General features: G+C 36.5%; 3 protein-coding genes across 10 annotated transcripts; all 3 read left to right on the top strand.

Moving 5' to 3' along the window:
- The first annotated feature begins 1214 nt into the window (after nt 1-1214).
- On the top strand, nt 1215-6365 carry LOC111452055. Of its 2 annotated transcripts, none has more exons than XM_023092586.1 (9): nt 1215-1355; nt 1526-1576; nt 2504-2623; nt 4108-4527; nt 4614-5035; nt 5127-5226; nt 5306-5365; nt 5592-5678; nt 5845-6365. In XM_023092586.1, exons 1-9 carry the CDS (start codon nt 1317-1319, stop codon nt 6262-6264), a joined length of 1719 nt encoding a protein of 572 aa, XP_022948354.1. In that variant the 5' UTR covers nt 1215-1316; the 3' UTR covers nt 6265-6365. The 2 variants fall into 2 exon arrangements, with proteins under 2 accessions (XP_022948354.1, XP_022948353.1); XM_023092585.1 differs by having other exon boundaries at nt 1216-1355; nt 4614-5041.
- A 798-nt stretch (nt 6366-7163) lies between these two features.
- On the top strand, nt 7164-12014 carry LOC111452393. Of its 3 annotated transcripts, none has more exons than XM_023093093.1 (10): nt 7165-7415; nt 7893-8014; nt 8567-8759; nt 9162-9211; nt 10058-10127; nt 10218-10355; nt 10431-10933; nt 11021-11305; nt 11398-11454; nt 11533-12014. In XM_023093093.1, exons 2-10 carry the CDS (start codon nt 7940-7942, stop codon nt 11719-11721), a joined length of 1560 nt encoding a protein of 519 aa, XP_022948861.1. In that variant the 5' UTR covers nt 7165-7415; nt 7893-7939; the 3' UTR covers nt 11722-12014. The 3 variants fall into 3 exon arrangements, with proteins under 3 accessions (XP_022948860.1, XP_022948861.1, XP_022948862.1); XM_023093094.1 differs by having other exon boundaries at nt 7167-7415; nt 10437-10933; XM_023093092.1 differs by having other exon boundaries at nt 7164-7415; nt 10218-10933.
- A 4853-nt stretch (nt 12015-16867) lies between these two features.
- Nucleotides 16868-23019, top strand: LOC111452410 (BEL1-like homeodomain protein 1). Of its 5 annotated transcripts, XR_002712133.1 has the most exons (7): nt 17565-17792; nt 17963-19609; nt 19973-20376; nt 20473-20533; nt 20890-22065; nt 22289-22342; nt 22765-23019. XR_002712133.1 is itself a non-coding variant. In XM_023093114.1 (5 exons), the coding sequence occupies exons 2-5, from the start codon at nt 18128-18130 to the stop codon at nt 21421-21423; spliced, it is 2481 nt and encodes an 826-aa protein (XP_022948882.1). In that variant the 5' UTR covers nt 16868-17129; nt 17963-18127; the 3' UTR covers nt 21424-22975. The 5 variants fall into 5 exon arrangements, 2 of the variants coding, with proteins under 2 accessions (XP_022948882.1, XP_022948881.1); XR_002712134.1 differs by lacking the exon at nt 22289-22342; XR_002712132.1 differs by having other exon boundaries at nt 20890-22342; nt 22765-22975.
- The last annotated feature ends 644 nt before the right edge of the window (nt 23020-23663 follow it).

Raw genomic sequence — 23663 nt, 5'->3', positions numbered from 1 at the left:
TAATTTTTTATTTTTATTATTTATAATTTCGTTTTTGTTTAAGGTTTATATTAAAAACCATTGTTATGAATAGAATTAAATTTCCAAAAAGATTTAACACAAAACAAAAATAAATTAACGAGTTCGGGTCGAACCTCAAACTCACTTGGTTGGTCTCCTCGACACATGCCCCTAGTTCATAGTTCGTGTCTTCTTTATAGCTTCATGCTTCCATAGGTACTTTTTTAACGTGTTATAGCGTCTAGCGCAGAATGGAGAAAGAAAAATAACGAATTGAAGTACCCCTCGAAGTGGAATCTTAGTCTCGACCTCCGCCTCATGACGGGACTAGAGTGAAAAATATAAATAAACCAATATTAAGAAATTTATGTACTCTTTTCATTACATCATGTCGATAAATGAACTCCATTCCTTGGAAGTACGCTAGCTAAAACTCCTTTCTTTAAGCAAACCTTTGATACCGTCCTAGGTCGAGTGAAGGGCAAAAAGAAGAAGTATTTATAGTCTCAATAATATCATCGATACAAATGTTTCACAAACCCATATGTAAAAACTAACCTGATTACACCCTAAATTAACTAAAACATTATCATAAACAAAAAGATCAATATTTCAATCTCGACCTACGTAAGAAAACCTAAAACATTATATCATAAACTAAAAGATCAATATTTCAAGCTCGACCCACGTCACAAAACCCAAAACATTATATCATAAACTAAAAAATCAATATTTCAAGCTCGACCCACGTCACAAAACCCAAAACATTATATCATAAACTAAAAGATCAATATTTTAAGCTCGACCCAGGTAAGAAAACCCAAAACATTATATCATAAACTAAAAGATCAATATTTCAAACTCGACCCACGTAAGAAAACTCAACTTGTAACAGCTCAACCTTACCGCCAGCAGATATTGTCCTATTTAGACTTTCCTTTCAAATTTTTAAAACTCATCTTATAGGGAGAGATTTCCACCCTTATAAAGAATACTTTGTTTTCCTCTTCAACCGATACGGGATCTCACAATCCACCTTCTTCGAGGCCCAGTATTCTTGCCGGTACTCGTACCATACAATACATTGTTTAGATTGGGAAGGGTGTGAGTACTCATTGGAGAAGAAAAGGTATGACCACCAGCACCACTCTCCTCGAACTGAAAGCTCCTCGCCATCTTCCCCACCAAATAAAACGTCGCCATACCCCAACCATGTCCCTTCACCTCCAAGCCATAATCTTCCATCCTCTTTGCTTTTAACCCCTCATTATCCCCATGATCTCCTCCTCCTCCAACTCTGATATCAACTAACCCTCATGGCTCACCCTCATCCTCCACACTCTCCCTCCCAATATGTAAGCTTCTCTCTTCTCTTCTCTTCTCTTCTCCTCTTACAACATTCAAAGTTTGAATCTTTGGTCCGTTTTTTTAGTCTAACTCTCTTCGAACTCGTATTCGTTCAATAACGAAACAAACCCGGATTTTATTTCATCGAGTTTAATAGGAATTGAATGATTAAATGCAGATGAAGAAGAAGGTTAGTGGACAAAGGAAGAAGGAAGAGCTTGAAAGAGAGGTTTGTTGGTGTTGCTTATCATATATTATTAATTAGAAGCTTGTTTAATGGGAAATTTAATGTTATAATTGATGAGAATTTAATGTTATAATTAGGATATTTTTAATTTAAATTGAAGGGTTTAGCAAAGGGAATTTTTTTAATAATTGTTAGCTTTGCTTCAAAGGAAGAGCTTCCAAACAAACCTACACCAAACACCTTTTTTTTTTTTTTTTTTTTTTTATTTAATTCATTCTAAATAAATATTATTACTTACAATAATGGAAATTAAATAAAATATTGTTTTTACTTCATAATTTTTTTTTTTTTTTTGAGAATTTAGAAGAAAAAAGATTAAATAAAATAGAGAAATTGAATAAATAAAGTAGAGAGAAAATTGGAAAGAAAAAATAAATCAAAGTTATAGAGAAACAATTGAATAAATAAATACATCAAATTTACTCGAGATTTGAAAAAATTAAGCGTATAAACATTATTTTTTTAATGAGTTTTTTAGTTTTGTTCTCCACGTTAATGATATTTATATGATCTTAGTTGGGGGAAGAATCCGCACGAATCGAATTTTTTTGAGGAACATATCGAGAGAGAATTTGATTTGATTAGACAATGTGTGGTTGATAAACAAGGATCGATTTTTTAACAAGGTACATAATGTCTTGTCAAATATTCAATAAGATTCCACACGATCTAGTTCGATTAACTTAGACTGTCGAGCTTAAACAATAAAGATTGGGTTGAGTTAAATTTTGTTGATTCGGGTCGGGTTTAAATTCGAGTTTCGTCATAACGTTATAATTCTGTCCAACTCTACTTTACTTTTAAGATTTTTATAAATAATTAAAGTTTTTGACGTTTATATTCGATGTAGTGATGAGTTGTGACTTATGAATCTTTAATGTTCGAGCTTCGTCATATTTTTATGGATAGGTGTTGATGCTTCAAAAATTGCTGCATCAAGAGGAAAAGGTGCATGAGATTTTAGATGGTCTTACTACACAACAAAATGCTTCACCACTTCCCATCTCAACAAACTTCCTTCCTCCCAAGGTACGATAAACGTACGGTTTAGAAATTTGAATCTTCTACTTTAAAAAAATATATAGAAATATTAATTGTCGTTTAAAATACGCTCATGCTGATGTATAATGTACCGTTTACATTAAACATTATCGTAAATTTAACGTGAAATTTGTAAAGTAATAAAATATAAAGAAAAGTACACATCGTTGGTATACATAGTAACTTTCATTTTCTTTAAGTCTTTTTTAATCATCATATTCTCAAAATTGCTCTCAGTTGGACGTGTGATTCGAGGTTGAGGATCGGGAATATAATCTCTATTCCTAGCTAACGAAAAAACCTCTTCTCAGTCCTTGTCCCATTTTTCACCCATTCGAGATTAGTCCTCGTAGGTTAAAGGCACATAAACCTTTGATCAATCTAGATATTAATTAATAATTATAGTAATAATTAATTAATTTACCGTTGGCCTTTAGTCAATAGAATACTCTCTCCGTTAGTATGAGGTCTTTTTGGGAAGCATAAAGTAAAGCCACGAGAACTTATGCTCAAAGTGGACAGCATCATACCATTGTGGAGAGTCGTGTTCATCTAACGTGGTATTATAGTCATGCCCTAAACTTAGTCGTGCCACAAAGCACAGCCCACTCAAAGTGGTCAAAGTGAACAATATCATACCATTGTAGAGAGTTGTGTTCATCTAACAAATATGATAGAGTATTTTTTTTTTACTTTTCTAAAAAAAAATAATAATAAATAAATATTATGAATATTTTTTTTTTTTTCATATTAGTTTTTTATAATTTGTACTATATTTATTACATTATTATATTTTTTTCCTTAAAAAAGGTTCTTGACCAATTATTTCCTTCCTTTATTATTATTATTATTTTAAAAAACTTGGTCAAACTTCTTAAAATATTTAATAATGAAAGATATATATTATTAGTAAATAATTCAACTACTTTTTTTTTAATGTATTATAAACAAAATAGAATATAATTAAACATTATAATATTTAATGTGATGTCAGATGATATTTAATGTGGGGTATTCTGACATGGTCCTGTCTTTTTTTTTTTATATAGATTTAATTTGAAATAAAATTAGCATTAATGATTTAAAATTTTGAAAAAAAAAAACACTTGATAGTTGAAAGGACATGTTTCATAGTTCTGTTACAACTTCTGCTTTGTCTCCCTCTTTAAGGACCACATGATGTGATCCCAACAAGTGGATTCCTAAAACAACTTTTCTTTGATCTTGTTTGAACGTTCGGGTTGTAAGTGTAATAGAAATTCTCCCGTTCTTCGACTGAAATGTTGATAAGATATGTGTTAGTTCCGACATTTAAAGCCAATGACTGTATCAATTAATTGAATGGGAATTGAGTTGGTGAGTGAAATTGAACTCACGGCCCTATATGCCAGAGGTACATTATGTCGTTGCTGCGTGTTGATGTGAGTTGATATTTGAACTGTTCGAGCTGTTCGGGCTGACATGCAATGCAGGTGAAGGAGCTGTTGGCAGAGCTAGCGATGGTGGAGAGTGAAATAGGAAGGCTTGAAATTCAAATCACCGAGCTTCAAAAGGACTTGAAAAGTGAGAAACAACGAGCCACACGGTCCAAACCGTGGAGCTCTGAGCAGCCAGCTCAAGCCAATAACGCACCCTACAAACCACCATTGAATTGGAACCCAATTAGCAAGCCAACTTTTGACACCAAGGGTCTTCACTTCATTAGCAAAGCCATCAAGGGAGATTATGCACTCAATCCCTTTAGATTGGATGCCAAAAATGAAGATCTTAGAGATAAGAAGTCGACTCATCTTCCGTTCGAGGAGCTTAAACTCCAAGAACGAGTTCCTAGAAAGAGTGGCCTTCTCGTCCCTCCGTCCCCGTTACGAGAACCCCAACATCCTTCTCCAAAGGTACCTTGTATTTCGTTCCATTTGGTTCTTGAGGTTTCTGCAATTTTGTGACATGTAACAGCACACTTGAATTCATTTTTTCTCAGCGACGGGAGCGAAGTCCATTACACATGCCACCCCAAAAATATGTGTCGATGCCAATTCAGTTAGAAGAAAACATTCAAAATTGGCACCCGAACAAGTTATCAGAGAGCATCATAAAGTGCTTAAACTTCATATATGTGAGATTGCTAAGAACCTCAAGAACAATGGAGCTAGAGAAGTCAGGTCCCATTTCGAGGTCATTGCATTCTTCTTTGAGCTCGAGAAGCTTCCGAGTCGAGAATGGCTTAAACTCAGGTCTTTCACTACATAAGGAATTGAGACAACAAGATCCTTACAGCATCTTCGAAAACGAAGAGTCAATTCCAAGGGATATTGGTCCTTACAAAAACTTAGTCATATTCACATCAACTTCCATGGATCCAAAATCCATAGCGAGTGCTACATTCATCCCTCTCATAACCAAGTTAAGGTACTTTTAAACGACCTTTAAGCTCCATGAAGCTAGTCTTCATCGTGTTCTAATCTTTGCCACTATGGACTCTTGGTGAATACAGGGTTCTGATGAGCAATTTACAAACCGTCGATCTAAAGCCATTGAATTACCAACAAAAGCTGGCGTTTTGGATCAACATGTACAATGCTTGTATCATGAATGTAAAGCGTGGATAAAAATATCATTCTTTTAACTTCAATTTCCATTAAGACGTTTCTTACCAAATTTTGTTCGTTTCAGGGGTTCCTCCACTACGGAGTGCCTTCTTCTCCAGAAAAACTAGCCGCTTTGTTGAATAAGGCAAGTAAAAGCTATAAATTCAACCTTTTTCTTATATCATAACCTATAAGTCGATCGTTCATTTAAGTTCTTATCATTCATGTTTTGATAAGACAGAATCATTATTAATTACGTCAAAATGTCTAACGAACGTTCTTCTGAACATAACTGTCAAAATATTTGTTTGGTTTGTTTTGATTAAACAACCTTATTCTAACCAAAAACTTAAATCATGTTTTGGATTTAGGCAATGATTAACATTGGAGGCAACACCATAAACGCACAGGCCATAGAACATTTCATTCTAAGGAAACCATTCTCGATGAACAATGAGGTAATTATCCACACTATAATTTAATTTTTCATTTAAAAAAAATCAATATTATATATAAAACTAAGTTGACTCTAGTTAATGGGTCAAAGAACACAATATCGGTTAAAACAGTCAACGAGACAGAATGATAGTCAAATCCATTGACTTTTCAAACATTGCAAACAAGGATAACAACAAAGAAGCCGTTGTCCGGAAGTTGTACGGCCTGGAATCATCGGACCCAAACGTGACATTCGCCCTCTGTTGTGGGACCCGGTCTTCACCGGCGGTGCGAATATACAGCGGCGAGGCGGTAACGGCGGAGCTCGAGAGGTCAAAGCTAGAATATCTGCAGGCGTCGATAGTGGTCACCAGCTCCAGAAGGGTCGCCGTGCCAGAGCTTCTAGTTCGAAGCTTGCCAGAATTTACGGCAGCAACGGCGGCGGCGGACATGAAGGCGGTGGTGGAATGGGTGTGCAACCAGCTGCCGACGTCGGGGAGTTTGAGGAAATCGATGGTGGAGTGCTTCAGAGGACATTCCAAAACGCCGCCCACGGTGGAGACGCTGCCGTATGATTTCGAATTTCAGTATCTTTTGCCGTCGTGAATTCAATTCTTGTAAAAATGGTAGATGATGAGGTGTGCCGTTCATAATTATTTCCTAAATTTCAAATAAAAACATATAAGATCTCAATTTGTTCGGGAACATATATACACTTAGATTTGAATTTCTTGTGACATAGTCACGTTATCTGTTATAGACACTAATACACGTTTTTTTAGTATGTTTTGTTTTCAGTAACATGATGTGACATCTCACACTTATTAGAGAGGAGAATGAGTGTCATCAAGGACACTTGACCTCGATTGAGTTGAATTGTGAGATCCCACGTTAATTGAAGAGGAGAACGAATAATTTTTTATAATGGTGTGGAAACCTCTCCTAGAAGACACGTTTTAAAATTTTTGAGGGAAATCCCGAAAGAAAAAGTTCAAATAGAACAGTATTTGCTAGCGGTGGGCTTGAGCTGTTACACATGCATTCCAAAAAAAACATTAAATTGCTCTCAATCGAATATGGTCTTAGTTCACTCATGTACCCCTTTTTTACTCGGGTGTTGCTATTATTTTTAAAATTTGATAAATGTTTCAAAACTACTGCTGAGTTGACATTTGGGTGATGAAAATTAAAAAAAAATTAATATAAAATAAAAAAGAGAAACAAAATCCAAATAAATAAAAAAAAGAAATCTAAACAAAATTTTTATTGATTAGCGTGAAACTAAAAAAAGCAAAAATTAAAATTTTAATTGAGAATCGTGGCCGCGCGTGAGAAAGAGGCGCGTGGGAAATCTTAACTTTCACGAATTACGAGTCAGAATGACTCGTGAAGGACCGGATCGTTAAGGCGGCAAATGGCGATGACTTGTCGCCTACCTCTTCCGGACTCCACTCTCCACATTTCAATCCAATTTTTTTCAAACCCATTTCAAATCCGTCACCTAAAAGTTCACCGCTCTGTTCACTTGCTTCGTTCCTCACTCCTTTTTCCCTCTTCTGCTGCTTCGTCTTCTCCGTTCGTCACCCTTTTTCCTCATCTCCTCGCTTTCCTTTCCATTTTTCTTTCTGGGTCTCTACAATTTCCTCTCTCAGGCATTGCAATGTGTTTGATTTGTACCTCTGTTCTGTGAATTTTTTTAGCCTTTTCTGCTCCGGACGTTGATTTCTAGCTTTGGGTGTTTCAGAATTTGAGCTGTGGTACTTCCCTTTTGAGCTATGCTTCCTTTCCCCTTTTCCCCTTTTGTCGGGTTTCTAATTTTTTGTGGTTTTGTTGTTTTTTATGCTTGTTTTCTGTGTTTTTGCGTTTTTTGGTTGTTGGGTGCTTGTCTTCTTTACCTAACTCTCGATGAATTCGTAATAGTTGTTTACTTGGTCTGATGGGTCAGTGCTAGTTTGAGCTATGGCTGCATGGAGTTTTTTCAATGGTTTTGTGTCTTGCTCTTACTGTTGGTGTGCCTGAGGTCCACCTGGGTTTGATTTTGATGAGGATCGGAGTGATTATGTTTGGTTCTTAATTCCGTTGCATCTGCTTAATCTGTCGTTTTTTGTGCAAATTGAGCGTTCTATTAGACAGGGAATTGCAATTGTTTCTCTCTTTCTCCGTCTCTGTTTCTTTGTTATGCCATTCCAATTACATTGCAAACTTAAAACATGTGTTTTGTTCTTCAATTACAGGCACACCTTTTGTTTGAAGGAGAGGCTCTGCTTGTATCCACGACGTGATGAATGCAGCGTCGAAGGAAACGATGATGACTTCCAATCAGGCTACGAAAATGTTTACTTATGAGTTTCCTGATGTATGCATGATTTTCAATCCAGTAGATAGTTCATAGTTCATAATTGTTACAATTGTGTTGGTTATTTTTCTTTAATGTTCTTACAATTGTGTTGGTTATCGTTCTAGTTTGCTATCGAATTGATTATGTCTACATGTGGGATCATTATGGAAGGGGGAAATTTGTTTACAATGATGTTATGCTTTGGAAAGTGTATACCCTATTGCTCCCCTTTCCCCTTAGAGATACTGCAACATTACACCGATCTAGTTTAGCTTGAACTCGTGAATCTACACTTGGACATAGCATTTTCTTTTCCTTCAATACTTGTCATAACGTTGATGAAAAGGAGATGCATCATGCATGATAAAGTTATGGAGAAAATATTATCCAGACGTAATCATGGTTAGCGAAGGTTGAAGTTGAACACGATAATTTGATAGGAAAGTCTTATGGACTTGATGGGGGCTTTCTCGATATTGACATAAATTTACTTTTCGATCTTTTGTCTTTTTGTAATGTTATTTTTCCCCTGGGAAGTTGATAGTTCTGATTCCTCTTTTTTCCTTCTAGGTCGACTCGGATTTATCTATCTTCCCTGCCCCGGAAGATGATGTCTTAGGGGTGGAACATTTCTTGCAACCGGACTATAACAAATGCTTTCCTGGCAGTGTCCTTGATTTCAACACGTTCCACTCTCATAAGTGCTTAAGCATTGAAAATTTTTCATTTGCTGTTGAATTTGATCAAATAAAGATCGATAGTGGTAATTATCTCATTGATCTATGCGTTTGTCTGTCTGGATTCACTTTTAATACTTACCGACATTTGCATTGATACCGTGTTTTATCACTTGTTGGGGATTTCAACTTCCTATTCATTCTATTTGTGATAATTGCGTTTGTTTCGCTTGAGAAATTTTTATTCTTTCCTCTCTTGTTCACGATTTTTTTCCTTTTACCCTCCTGGGTTGGCTAGTTTAAATCTTAAGATCGCCTTCAACTAAATGTTGTAGGTCTCTTCGATATCCATGGTTCTTACTATCTGCCGTTTTTTCAGAATTAACCAGAAATTACTGTTTCCCTTCTTTCCGTACTAAATATCGTCGTCGTTTGTGCGTCATGCCTTCACTTATTCTCTACTAATGAATATCAATTCGTTATCGCAGAATCATTACATTCTAGCCTCACACTAGAAGGAGAGAGAACCAAGCAAGAGGTATGATCTAAGTGCCAAGTATTTTAATTCCGTGTTCTTTTCATGATTTCGTTCTTCAATATTGTTTAGAGGTATATCAGTCCATCACTTTGATCACTGTTCCATCGTTTATGGGAAAACGTATCAGCTCCTTCCTGCCACCCGCATTAACTGTAGTAATAACGTTAATGTTTTTCATCAAGCGCAGATTGTGTATTCTTGACGTTGTTCAATTATTGGTGACTTTTCTGATTTTACAGGATTAGCTATCCGTCGGGTCATTATTTTGAAAATATAACTTCTGTAGTAGACGGTCTTCGATTTTTTTGCATGAGTATTAATTCTTTATGAGCCCACGTCTTTCGGTACCTAGTTTAGAAATAAAATTTGATTCGATTATAGAAGACTAGGAAGAATCAAGGTCCCAAGAAATTGATTGCAAGTTTGCGTGCGACTTTTCCATGACGATAATGGAAGAGAACTGCGCGGTTAGTGTGCTGAAGCCAAGGAATTCGGATCTGTTTACTTGGATTGTGAATTATGTTAGATAAAGCCTTATATCACTAGAACCAAGCAAAATTATCGAAGGAAACTGTGATGTATTTGAGTATCGATTCGATAGAATACCATTGATTGCGCATATCAGCCTGTTCTGGATCATTGACATTTTGCTTTAAATGGAAAATCCAACTAGAGGATTGACCTTTTGCTTCACTAATTTCCTTGTTTTGACATCATTATGGTCATTCATGTGGCCAGCTAAGAGTCGATGCTACCGGAGATTGAACCTGTCTGTGGCATCTACTCGATCGTTTTCTTCTTCTTTTTTTAACAAGACACCATTTGAAAATAGTTCTGTACTTCTAGGTCCGTGATGAAAAATCGAAAGGAACTGACGATGTTGCGTGTTCTGGGATCAACAAACTTTCGGGAACTGGTGAGAATCTCTCTAACTTGGCTTGGAACGGAGTTATTTTGGAATTTTTACGCTATTTTGATCACAACCCTTCTTCTTTCCATTGTTCAGTGAACCGTCAAACCACGGATGATATCTTCAATTTAGCTCCCGGTTCATGCAATGCTTCTTTTCTAGGCAATGTGGATTTTGGTTACCCACAAGGTTTTTGTTCAACAGATCTTGGTGTTGATTTGTCTTTTGCTGGAGGTCTGGGGCCAAAACCTCTATGTGACTGGAATTCTCCTTTCATAAGAGACATTCAGCTTAAAAATAGTTTGTCAGTTGCAGGGCATAATGTCGGTTTTGATCAAAAGGACGCCAAACTTATGATCTCATCGAGCACTGGGTCGTCAGGATGTTCAGGTAGCTCTACTGCGTGCTTGAACGACGAGAATATGTCAGACGACAGGCCTGTGAAAAGGAAGAGGCTTTCAAGCTGCGACTCCTCGAAAATAAATTCTGAGCATATCGAATCTAAAATCGTTCCTTTTAATGAAGGAAACAAAGTCGAAACACTCGTTACAGAAAAGAGATTGCGAAAGCCTCCTAGGAGATACAGTGAAGAGTCGATTGAACAAAAATCGAGATCTAATTTCAAGAAAAGCGCTCTGAAAGCTTCCAAGGATAAATCTCTCCCCTCCGTGTGTCACAGGCATCAATGGCAAAAGAAACTTAAAGCAGCACCAATCGTTCCCAAGGATAAATCATTCAACGGAGGTTGTATTCAGGTTCCGTTCGGTCTTCCAATCGAAGAAGGTCACTCGACAAAGAAGAGAATATGTTGGGTAAGAACGATGCCGTTTTGTAAATCGAGAAGCTATTCTTAATCTTCGTTGTACTTTCTATTTAACTCGCTATCATATCCTAATCAGGAGCCGGAGGAGATCAAGGACAATAGGATCCTATGCATAAAAGATAAAAACGACGTGGAGTCTTTCTCAGCCGAGTCCGAAGATGAGAATACTGAAGACGAGTGCGTCACGAAAGGTAATACTACTCAAAAAGGCAACAGTCGTAGGAAGCATCACATATCATGGACTCTTTCCGAGGTTATGAAGTTGGTAGAAGGCGTTTCAAAGTACGGAGTCGGAAGGTGGACAGAAATAAAAAGGCTTCAGTTTTCATCATCTTCACATAGAACGTCGGTCGATCTCAAGGTAAAACCAATTTCCGTTTACTTTCAACTAGTTTCGAACTACTCGTTCATCGTTAATCAGTAGAATTACAACGTCTTTTGTATCGATTTCAGGATAAATGGAGAAATCTATTAAAGGCAAGTGACACCCAGTTACAAAACAGAAGAAAGGTTGGATTTTGTTCCTTGTTCTTTACAAATTTTGATGCTTTTGAATCTGTGTTATGCTGAAATCTTCTATCCGGGCAGGTTGTTCTTGGTCGAAAGCAAGCATTGCAGCAAGTACCGGAGTCTGTTCTATGTCGTGTTCGGGAATTGGCAGCCATTTATCCATACCCAAGGGAAAACAAATCGAAGGAAACATGCTCGGCCCCGACAACATCGTCCTTCAAATCTAGTACCAGTAACATGCTTGTATGTTTGCCCACAGTTATGTGATTGAATTTCTAGTTATATTAGGAAGGTAGGAATGTGAAATCTTGGTTACCCACTGACTTGTTTGGCATACACCATTGTGCTTTGGTATTGAACCCAAATATTTTCCTTGTTCATGTACTGTTCATTGTCTTTCCATCTCTGCAACCCAGAAAAGAGCTGAAAATGGAGGCTGTGAGACAAGATGTAGGTGTGTGGGTATGCGTTTTTCGATGTCTTCGACTATATAAGCTCTAGGAGGTGTATTGTACTAACCATATTGTAAAGCAAAAGGATACTACTTACTCGGTTTTAAACGTGGTCTTGCGAAGTCTTAGCCCGACCTTACGTACTCACAACGGTCGAAAGAAATTGATTGTCTTTAACTTATGCTCGAAAGGGCTTTTCGTGTGCTATGGGTTCTTTAACTTGTGCTTGAAGAGGAGTCTATTTGGCCATCTAGACCGTGATTTGCTTCGATCGAATAAGAGACGTACATAACACTAATGCATTTGAGCGTTGATCGAATATCGGTGACACTCATTGTGCTAGACACGAGGAAAAGTTCCTCTTCTTTCTTAATAAGAGAACAACTCTCGCGGGAAGAGATACGTGAGTAAGTTCATCCTCTTCTCTAAAGAGAGATAACGGTACGAGAAAACAACATGAAAAATAAGAGAAACGAGCGAAGGTTCGTGTTCGTTAGAAAAAAACCTACTTATATAAATAAATTTTAGACAAGAAAAAATTACATAGTTAGGAAAATATAATTAGAATTAATAAATTAATCTTAAAAAAATTCAAAAAAAAAAAAAAGAAAAAGGGTAAAATAGGAATTACGTAAGAAATGAAGGGCATAAAAGGAATATAAACTTTTTTTACGAACTTGTGGGCCGGCCCATATGTCCTTCTAAATTTAAATGTCCCTCCCAAGTGCCCCACAAATGTAGGGGTCCCTACTTCATGTTTGCTTTTTAAATTTCTTTATTTGGTTTCTTCAAACATATGAAGGGTCATGTGATTGCCTTATATTCTTTATTTTATTTTTCCAATCAATTATATATATATATATATATATATATATATATATATATATATATATATATATATATATATATAGATTGGAATAAAAAGGGTCGTTCGAGCAATCCTTACCGTTCCTAACATAAAAGATTCGATCTAGCCCAGATAACCATTGGGAGGAGCTACCCTAGTGCACAACACCGACACATATAATCTAGCTAAAGAAACAGTGAAGAACAAATGATCACTAGACTAAGCTACATCGAAACATAATACACTAGTCATAGGAATAGAGAGAATCTCATATGAGTAGCCGATCATAGGTATATAATTTATCTCGAATTTCTAATTAAGTAATAAAGAGGTGCTTACAGATATTACCCACAAAGCCTATACCGAGTATCTAAGGTCGATGATGACTCAAAAAACCCTATCATCGCTACGATGAATTAAGATCTATCGAGTAACAAAAATAAAAATTGAGATAAAGACATGAATATAATTGGTAGCATCATCGATAACCCTATCGCTATACCGTAAAAATGATGGAAATTTTCATGCCCCACATTTCTTAGGAGGGTTATTTTGGTCAATTGGTAGAAAAGAAAAATACATAAGTAATGGCAGTTGAGTAATTAAAGTGAAAATGAGGGGTAAATAAAAGGTGAAAGGGACATCCATGAATAAGGCCCCAAGAGCATTAGGAGTTGATATAGGGTGTGGATGTAGGTCGGGTTCTGTAGTGACGTGATGTGATTACGTCATCTTTCCAGGGCTGACGTCATCCTTGATTGTTCTTTTTGCTCTTTTTTTTTTTTTTTTTTCTTCTCATTATTATTAATTATTTTACATTTATACTTTAATTAGTGAATTTTAAAAAATAATTTATTTATTTTGGTTTTTCTTTTAATTTCTGAATTTTTTAAAAATAAAATTCCACTTTATGCTTGTGATGTGATGTTATAAAAAAAACCTTATTTTGTACTAATATTTGAAAAGAAATATATTAAAAAAAAGGTAATAAAGTTCTAGAAAATAAACCATAGTTTATTCTTCAACCATTTTTGGCAATAATTGTTTCACTTACGTGCACTCGTTCGAATAACCTAATCGATAAAATTTGGGTCCGAAAATAAATGAAAATTTTATGAACCGAATCGTTTCATAAATTTTTCTAACATAAAACTGAGTCAAACCGAACCAACGTGAATTTATTATTAATTTTAAAATATATATTTTAGTTACGAAGAAAAAAAAAGATAGAGTGTGAATTGAATAATTATAGGTGGGGGAGAAGGTGTTTGGAGGGTTTGTCAAGTTGGTAGCTGCCTTGCATTTATATCAACAAAAATCAGACAACCAAATCCCATTTGGATTGCTTCTTCAAAATTTTCGTTTATTTCCCAGCTATTCAAGACGCGTTTGAATCAGAGCTCTCCTGAAGATAGGGATGAACAATAAGTTACTACTTATACCAACAACGTATATCTTTCGATTGTTCAATCATAACTGTTAGATGAACACGACTTTCCCCAATAGTATGATATTGTCCACTTTGAGTATAGACTCTCGTGTCTTTCCTTTGGACTTCCCAAAATGTCTGGTAACAATGGAGAGAGTATTCTTTGATTATAAACCCATGATCATTCCCTAACAACTTTATGGTTAATCATGCTTTACTTTTGTTAGTAATTTTCTTAGGATGCATGTGAACTAAGACAAAAATGTTGGAATGACTCGTATTGGTCTGTACTCTTAGAAGTGAGGAGTGAGTAACGTGATCATGTTATAAATGATGCAAAGAATGTTGGAGGGCATCAAATGCCAAATTTGCTCGAGAAGTTATATTGGTTTTAGTTTAAAAACAAAAATAGTTTTTATAAACTTTTTAAAAATTAGTTTTTTTTTTTTCAAAATTTGGCTTTATTTATGAAAATTATGGAATAATTTAGTTTGGTTTTATATTTAAAAAAAATAACATAGATAAAATATTGTATTTATAAGCTTAAAGAAATTTAAAATAGATAATTAATGATTATTTAAAATATTTACCTTCACCAATATTCCATCTATAAAAATAAAATATAAATAAAGAACAAATTATATATAATAATAATGGTGGTTAGAAAAGTCAGGCGATCTTATTGGTTTGTGGTCAACGAGGAATTAAAAGTTTTTTTGAGAACCAAACTTCCATTCTGCCTTTGATGAGGTGGTAACGTTGCATTTGTAGACGTTACGCGAATGTGGGGGACGATTAAAATCACTGCATCAGATGCTCGCCACGTGGCCCTCTATTTATCCAAAAAAAAAAAACTATTTTTTTTTTCTTTTTTCTCTTTTTGGTGGGCGTCTGGTAGAAAGAAGAATCCCAAGACCACGTGGGTGACCCAGGTAGAACTGACAGTACTGTGACAGCCCCAAATTACATAGCGCCTCCCGACTCTGATTGGACTGTCACCCAGCACGGCTCAAATGTCTATGCCCGTTATTTTACACAATTGTCACCAACCGTCTGATCTTAATCTAATGGTCTGTGATCAACGCTGTTGTGGGACCACCTCTTGGTTTTATCCCATTGGCATTTTTGTGAGCTGATCTATAGATACTTCGTCCTTGACCGTTGGATTGACACTCGACTTGTACTTTCTCTTACTATTTCATCTTCTTTTTTTAATAAATAATAAAATAAAAAGTTAATTTTATTTTTAAAATATATTATTTATAGAAATTTATCATATATTAAAAAAAAAAAAAAAAACGACAAGTTGGGTTAGCTAATCAGTTCTTTTAAGCATTTTCGCCCTAAAATTCTCTGTCTACACGTTTTCAAAAATTCTCTTATTTCAACGTAGGGTCGTTTCATTTATCTGTATTTCTTCTTAGGTGCTTGCCAACAACCGCTCCTTATCTTGAGAGATTCTCGTGTACTTTGATGCCATCTATGATCAGAGCATTGGATTCAATGGTTCTAATCCACGACCAATGAACTCATCGCTTTACTCCGTTCTTTTTATTTTGTGGGCTCGAGTCGATAATGTTATGGTATATATAGAAACGAGACTATCAATAAAAAAATTATTTTTTTGTTGGAAAAATTATTATGTTCGAGAGAAAAGTTTTAAGCTTTGGTTGATATTATCGACGTTGTTGGTACCGAACCTCTTTATAATTACTCCGCAAAGTTCTCCCATGGTGGTGAGTTGAGATGACAAGATCTTGTGTGCCAAAGTGATGGATCAAAGGGTGGCCTTCAATGGGGTAAGAAGGAAGACATGTCCTTCAATGATCGATAAGGAAGCCTTTACGAGCAAGCCCATGGTCCCATAACTAAAAGACGGCATATGGTTCGATAACAACGAGCTCGGAGGTGATATTTACTATAACAAGTTGACAACTTGATTGTTAGAAGCGATTAGTGAACCGTGATGCTTTTTGAAGAACCTTCTCATGAACAAAGTGATAACCAATCTTTATTTGCGTTGTTCGTGTATGAAATAAGATTGCTAGCCAATGAAAGAGTAGAAATGTTGTCACGCTGTAAGACAGAGGTGCCTGGTAAGAAAACTCGAAGATCACAAAGCAAATTTACAGTAGCAATAAAGTCAGACGTACTCTCCCACACCGACCTCGACAACAAACCCTAGTTTGAATTTTATAAATAATAATAAAAAAAAAAGCGACTCGAGCTTCATCGTAAAAGCGAGCTCAAATTGCTAAATTCTTCCCAACCGTGTCATTTTCTCTCAATCTTAGGGCCGTTGGATCGAGTATCTGTTTAGACATAAGCTCGAAAGAGGTATTAGAACCTCAATTATTTAGGAAATTTTAATAAAAATTATAATTTTTAAAAATAATTTAATAAGAAAAAATAATCCAAAACTTGCACATCGAAAATGGCATTTTGGTAAATACTCGGATATCGCAGTGGCATTTATTGTAACCGGCAGGCGACTATGCTGTGGACCGACACAGCAAATTTTTGGGCGGATGTATACGTATACTCATCGTCATGTAAATAAATATAATATTTTTTTAATCCTGCCGTTAAATATAACGGCTAATTCAACACTTTTTGGAACGTCTCTAGAAAACAGTTACCCGCGCTCTTACCGTTAAAAGCTTGACGGCGAGATTTCTGCTTTTTCACAATCATTGTTCTTCAAAACCTCTCTCCACCAGTCCCTATTTGTCCCCCTAAGTCCCCCGCCGGAATTCCTCACCGGGCGCTTCCCGCCACCGTCATCTCCGCCGCCAGAACGCCTTAATTTCTCTCTTGAACTAACTTTTGTAACTATCTTTCCTTAGCAGTAGTTTATACTTGAAACGAGAATAAGAAGAGCCAGTAGTGGAAATTGAAGAAGAAGAGAAGAAGAAGAAGAAGAAGAAGACGATCTGCTTTCCGTTAGGTTTTGTTTTCTTTCTTTCGTATAGTGTAATGACGATGAGATTTGTAGTTTAGTTTTTTTTTTTTTGTTCTGTCTGGCGAAACGAGAAAGTAGTTTTGTTTTGTTCTTCGTTTTTCCGTCTGAATTGTTGAAGCATAGATGAATGTGTGTGTGTGTGTGTGTGTATTTAGTTTTTTCGATTTTTTTGTGCTTTTGATTTTGTTGACGGATATACGATTTTGATGCTCTCTGTGAATGAGCTTCCTCCATTGGTTCGGCTCATGGAGGAGGAGGAGGTATTTTCGTTCTGCATGTTCCGTTGGCGTTTCCTAGGGTTTCAGAGAAGACTTGGAGTAGAAGCTTGATCGAGGCTAGTGGTGCGGGCTAGGAAAGTTTAGGTTGGAGGTAGAGTTTTACGTGTGAGCTTCATTAGGCTATCATTATTTGTAATATAATAATAAATAGTTAAAGAGTGGGGGATTTCCATTGGTGAAGGTTTTACCGACACTGTGTGGGATTCCGCACTGTTCATCTAGCGTTGTGGATAATTATTGCCTAGTTATCGCGACTTCAGAGGTAGAGGGGTAGATTTTACCAGACTCAATAAGAGAGAGAGAGAGAGAGAGAGGGAGAGAGAGCAACATGAGAGCTATCTTATTGAATTCAGATTTGAGACCGTTTTACGTACGCTTCTCTCTTTCTCTAATTTGAGCCCTAGTCTTTCTATAGTTTGATTTCATCTTTTCTCGTGTTGTGCTGCCGTTTCTCCCTGGATTTCTCGCTGTTTTTTTCCTTTCATGATTTTGGAGTTTCGAGTACATTTGATGGATTGTATTATGGGTAATGTCTTGCAGGTTTACAGATTTTCAACTTCAACTTGGTTGCAGGCTCTGATGGTAACCACACTGTTGTTTGTTTGGGTTTCTCGTTATATGGTGTATTAACGTTGGGAAATTTGGGGGACTGAAGCAATTTTATGTGGTGTTAGTGATATTGTGGATATTGGAAAAATTAGGTGGATGGAACATAGTTATGGGTTTGAACAGCATGTTGCTCAACAAAGCCGGCGTGATAAGCTAAGAGTTCCGCAGAATTATTTGCGAGTAGTGGGGGAATTATCCAGTAACTCTGGCGAACAATTGGGTTTTCAGAACTCGGTGCATTCGGGGCTTGATCTGGATCTTGTTCGAATTCAAAGTTTTAATAAGAATGCGATTTTGCCTCATGATTTGTCTTCTTTTCCGGCAGAGATGATTAATTTTTCAAGGGATTCCAACGTTTTATCGGACCAAAGGCACATAATGTTGCGTCAAGAGCCAGAAGACCCTGCTCAATGCAGTAGGCAAATTCTGGCAGATGCTTCGTTGGGTTCTTTTGCCAACTCTTTGTTGAAAGCCTCTGGGGAAATTATGAATAATTCTTTGGGAGATTGGGTGGTGAACTGTGGAAGTAATTCTTTGGGAGGTGAAATGTTGAATGAGGAAGTAACGGATTCTACTGTATATTCACTGAAGCCAACTTGCATTGGATTCCAAACTTCAACCTCTTTTAACAATCCATCCAACGAAGCATTCATTCAGGATGGACAAAAGCGTGTAGCAGGAGAATTGCATTTGCCTCCAATTTACCAAAATAGTCTTCAGGGTGTTACTTCAGCCTCTATTGGAACTCAGGACATGGAAATGACATCCATCGTGCAGCATAATTTCACTGAAATTAACCAAACTGGTTCTTGTGAAGGCAGTGGAAATGAGCTTGCTCTTCTTCCTGTGTACAGGGATCAGCCAAATGTGTTGCCTTATGACAGTACTGGTTCTTGGACAGATAGAACTTTCTATAACTGCCGCAGCTGGACTGGCGAATTGGGTTCAATTGCAAGAAAAACTGGTGAAGAATTGAGAACTTTTATGAGTGATTCCAATCCACAAGGTCTATCTCTGTCGCTTTCTTCGAATCCGCCATCTAAACTGCCCACCGCACAGTTTGAAGAATCAGAGGAATTACAGGAAAATATGACCGTGTTGAAAAATCCACAAGAATCCAAATCTGGCAAATCTGAGAGTTTTTGTAGATTACCAAACCCAACATCTATTGGCAATAAAAATCATGGGAAATCTCTTCAAGACGCGATGGGAGCTCCTATGAACACATATAGAAACACAGGGCCTCTTGGTCCCTTTACTGGTTATGCGACCATTTTAAAGAGTTCAAAATTCTTGAAGCCAGCCCAATTATTGTTGGACGAATTTTGTGGCTCGAATGGTCAAAAGTTTGTCCAACCATATGAAGTATTTGAGAAGACATCTGGGGAAGTTGGTCCCTCAGCGGTCCATAGTGCATTTAGAAACGAGGTTTTTAAAGAGAATAGTTCATGTGCTGAAGCCTCTACGTTCTGTGGTTCGAATGAGACAAATGTTAGTGGAGTTGGGAGCATCTCTTCTGAATCTCATCAACCAGAGTATCAGCAAAAGAAAGCGAAACTTCTATATATCCTAGAGGAGGTTCGTTGCATTAGAACACTTGATTATAACTTGTTCTATTTATTCAGTTTTAGTTTTGATCTAATGCATTTTTTTTAGTTTCTTAGCGCTTCCTATTATTGCTAAATGGCGAATGGCTGAAGCTGTTTTGCCATTGTTGGCGCGGTCTGAATGTATTGGCTAACATCTTCCTGTTATTTTCCACTCATACATTGATTCCTTAACTTAGTTAAATCAATAGAAAATTTTCCACTTTTTGTGTTCTAGACTGTAATATAATTTTGTATTACTGCAACTTGCAAGTCAAGATTAGAGTTTATAGATTGCTTTTTTCCTTTTTCACTTCTAGTAACATCTACAATGTATTTTCCATCGTATTAAAAGGTTTGCAGAAGATACAAACAATATCATCAGCAAATGCAAATGGTAGTCTCATCCTTTGAATCAGTAGCTGGTCTTAGTTCTGCCACACCCTATATTTCCCTGGCGCTCAAGACAGTCTCTAGGCACTTCCGCTGTCTGAAGAACGCCATCTCAGAACAATTGAAGTATCTGAGGAAGGTATTAGGTGAGGATTTGTCATCCCCCTCCGCTGGGACAAGCGGCAGCAAAGGTGATGCGAATTCGGCTAGGTTGAAATACATGGAACAGAGCTTCCAAAAGCAAAAATCTGGCATGGTCAATATGGGATTCCTCGAATCCCAACATGTGTGGAGGCCGCAGAGAGGTCTTCCAGAACGTGCTGTGGCAATTCTTAGAGCCTGGCTCTTTGAGCATTTTCTTCACCCGTAAGTTTTCTCTTAGATTACTACTTCAGGGCTGACTTGAGAAGTTTCTTACTTCAAGTTATTTGATTACTTCTCTGCATCTTCTGTTCTTTCCAGGTACCCCACAGACACAGATAAGCACATGTTAGCCACTCAAACAGGCCTGTCTCGTAATCAGGTAGGGTCAACTCTTGGTTATCACTTGTTAGTACTTTATCAATTATCGATTTCTTATCTAATCAATAATTATTCGTGGGCCTATAACTCTTTATTTTCATTATTAGACTTCTTTTTGGTGGAAGGTGGTGTTTAATTTAGTTGTTAGTATAGTTTGTTTTGCTATTTTGCTTCCTTCTGCTTGCTCTGTAGCATTAAGTAGGATGCCGTTGCCCTTCCTCAAATTATTGGTATATGAGATCAAAATTTGCAGCTTTTCACCTTGCAATTATCGTTTAAATACAAGTATTGCTTGATTTATCACATATTGTCATGGTGTCGATTGGATGATGATTACAATGTGACCACATAATTCAGGTGTCAAATTGGTTCATAAATGCTCGAGTGCGAGTGTGGAAGCCAATGGTTGAAGAGATACACATGCTGGAAACTAAGGGCATGGCCGAAATGAACAACAAAAGCCATGGTACGAAAGATGGTAGTTCTACAATAGAAAACACAGCCGGTTGGATCAGTAGTGAACAACAGCCTCTAAAAAACCATGGTGTTGCAAATGAAATTGCCAGTCATCATCTGCAGTGCTTGGGGGTGGATTCCTCAAGTGGCGATAGAAATGGAGTAGGCAGTAGCAACCAACAGTGTGATCAAGACAAACAATCCAAATTGGACCGAGGGATTCAGTCCAACATGGAAGGGGAATTGATGGGGTTCATGCCATATCGAGCCAGTCCGGCTGAGGTTGGAGGACTTGGATCTGTCTCTCTAACATTAGGACTTCGCCACCGAGTTGAGAGTGCCCACCATCAACAGCAGCATCACCAATTGCAGCAACAAGATGACCAACTAATACGCCACTATGGAGGCCAAATGATCCATGATTTTGTGGGGTAATTTGGCTCACCAATTTCTTTTTATGATAAAAGCTCAGGACCAAGCATTGGCAAAGAATTGGTTGATGATGCCATCGTTTAACATATTTCTGTTCCATTATTACTAACAAATCAGCCCACAAAACTCCATTGGTTTCAAAAATGGAAATTTGGGATAGACATTATCTATCACTGTGGTTTGATGGGGGACATGTATGGATTCTACATATTTGGTTGAATGCTGGAAAAGTGTAACTTTAGAAAAGTTGGATTCTTAAATGAAACTTTACTTCGTTAAGTATATAGTATTGAAATTAGAAGGGTCGAAATTCGAAGAAGAATTATTAGTATTTTATCTATCGAGTTATCTTTATTTCTAAATGAAATTGGAACTAGAATCACGAGCACATGATCGATGGTTCAGAAAGCAGGGACAGACCAGAGTCCATAGCCAGCTCTCCATATTACAGGTATCTATTTCACAATCTTTATGACTATTATTGATGATTGTGTTTGTGTGTAACCCAACAGATAGAAAGCTACAGCAGAAGTTGATTTTGAAAGAACAATGCAGCACCGTTTCCAAAGGGACGTCCTACCACAATCAGAGGCCATTGCTGATGACTTCCGCAGCTCTAATTGAATATATTCTCTCCAGCTTTCTGTAAGTCTCTACTTTGTACATTCCATCTTTTCCAATGCTACTGCCTGTGCCTGCCTGTCTCTTCGCTGCATGATTGACACAGAAAACTGAAGGGTTGAGCAACCCTATGTGTCTTGAGAATAATTTTTGTACTTTCAACTGTTTCTGGATTTTACTGCCCATTATAACTACTGTTTCTCTTCTGATTCATTTTCTTTCTTTTGGAATTTATTGTTTGTTTTAGCCATGGTGAGTCAGTGACTGTTAAGTACAACTACAACTTCTGAATTTTGTAAAAGTAAGTCTTTTCTTTTCAATGATTTTATTTAAATTGATCATGTTGCTCCATAGTTTTTCCAATAATGAAAATTCGGGCTTTCTTTTCTTTTGTTTGTTTATTTTTAAAGCCTTTAGGAATTGGATGTTACATATATTATGCTGATCTAAGTATGATGCTTTGTGTTGAAAAAAAAGTTCTTTCTTCTTACTTGGGATATTCATTCATATCTTTGAATCCCAAAAAAGGAGCTTAATTCATATTGGGAAACTTGAATGAAATACACAAGAGTTTGACGTAAAGTGAAATGTAACTTAGCAAAACAACAACTAAAAACAAAAACTTTAGAACAAAAATAAAACTCCTATGCTTGCTTTGCTTTTCATGTATCTAACTTGATTCAACATTTTAAGAATCTTATACTTTTCTTCTTTTGGATCTAGTGGCACGTGACCTTTGAGAGGCTAACTCCAACTTCACGTCGAGACCGAGAGGTTGGATTTGATTATAGAATTAAAGATATTTGTTATTTAAAATATTTTCTCGAAAAAGTGGTGTGATGTAAAATACATATGGTCAACAACTAAAGCCATATATCCAATGAGTTTATGGTTACCCTTGTAATTGTGACAATTAAATAGATTGTGATTGTGGGTTGAGTCACAAAAGCAAAGGTAGGCAAAAGGGGTCATAATTAAGTAGCAACCTTTGGCAACGCTTTATACCACCTATGTTCCTACCAATTAGCTGCTAATGTGGCCTTCCCTTTCCCTATTCACAATGCAAGTTGATATCACAACACATTATACATTATACCTTAAATTTATTCATTCACAAATAATCATTAAAAGATCCCACTTGTTCTTCAAACCTTTCATCAATTATATCACCCATTTTTTTGTCCAATTATGTGAGGAACTTCCTCATGTGTGTGGTTTCTTACTACAAATCTATTGAATACAAAATTAAATCTAACCTTTAAAAAAGTTGTTTTTATTTGCTTTTCTATGGATCAGTTTCAACTTTAAACCATTTCTTTGCCAACCATTGAAAGCCTCCTTGTCCTTGCTTGCGATTTTGTTTCTTCGTTTCTCATTCGTCGTTTGCTATTCGTATTCTGATAACTCAGATGGTCGTCAAACATAGAATTACTATGAAGTTGTTAGGATTGAGTCACCGAAAAGAAAGATCACCTTGTTGGTATATGTAATAACTTTAAATTCTTTAAAGTCTTTCTTAGTCATTCCATCCTCAGAATCGCTCTCATTCGAATGTAGTTCTAGTTCATTCATGTAACTCGGATGTTACATGATAAAAAAAAAAAAAAAAAAAAAAAAAAATT

The sequence above is a fragment of the Cucurbita moschata genome, unplaced genomic scaffold (assembly GCF_002738365.1).
Source record: "Cucurbita moschata cultivar Rifu unplaced genomic scaffold, Cmos_1.0 Cmo_Scf00014, whole genome shotgun sequence".
Classification (NCBI taxonomy): Eukaryota; Viridiplantae; Streptophyta; class Magnoliopsida; order Cucurbitales; family Cucurbitaceae; genus Cucurbita; species Cucurbita moschata.
The sequence above is the reverse complement of the archived record's forward strand: the minus strand, read 5'-3'. Positions and strand labels throughout refer to the sequence as shown.

Bases quoted from the DNA above. Each gene is read 5' to 3' on its own strand.
- LOC111452410 (XM_023093114.1), top strand. From the start codon at position 18,128: ATGGAACATAGTTATGGGTTTGAACAGCATGTTGCTCAACAAAGCCGG. The intron at 20,377-20,472 runs GTAAGTTTTCTC...TGTTCTTTCCAG, and splicing joins TTTGAGCATTTTCTTCACCC to GTACCCCACAGACACAGATA. The intron at 20,534-20,889 runs GTAGGGTCAACT...CACATAATTCAG, and splicing joins CAGGCCTGTCTCGTAATCAG to GTGTCAAATTGGTTCATAAA.
- LOC111452393 (XM_023093092.1), top strand. From the start codon at position 7,940: ATGAATGCAGCGTCGAAGGAAACGATGATGACTTCCAATCAGGCTACG. The intron at 10,128-10,217 runs GTGAGAATCTCT...TCCATTGTTCAG, and splicing joins CAACAAACTTTCGGGAACTG to TGAACCGTCAAACCACGGAT. The intron at 11,306-11,397 runs GTAAAACCAATT...TATCGATTTCAG, and splicing joins GAACGTCGGTCGATCTCAAG to GATAAATGGAGAAATCTATT.
- LOC111452055 (XM_023092585.1), top strand. From the start codon at position 1,317: ATGGCTCACCCTCATCCTCCACACTCTCCCTCCCAATAT. The intron at 4,528-4,613 runs GTACCTTGTATT...ATTTTTTCTCAG, and splicing joins CCCAACATCCTTCTCCAAAG to CGACGGGAGCGAAGTCCATT. The intron at 5,366-5,591 runs GCAAGTAAAAGC...TTTTGGATTTAG, and splicing joins TAGCCGCTTTGTTGAATAAG to GCAATGATTAACATTGGAGG.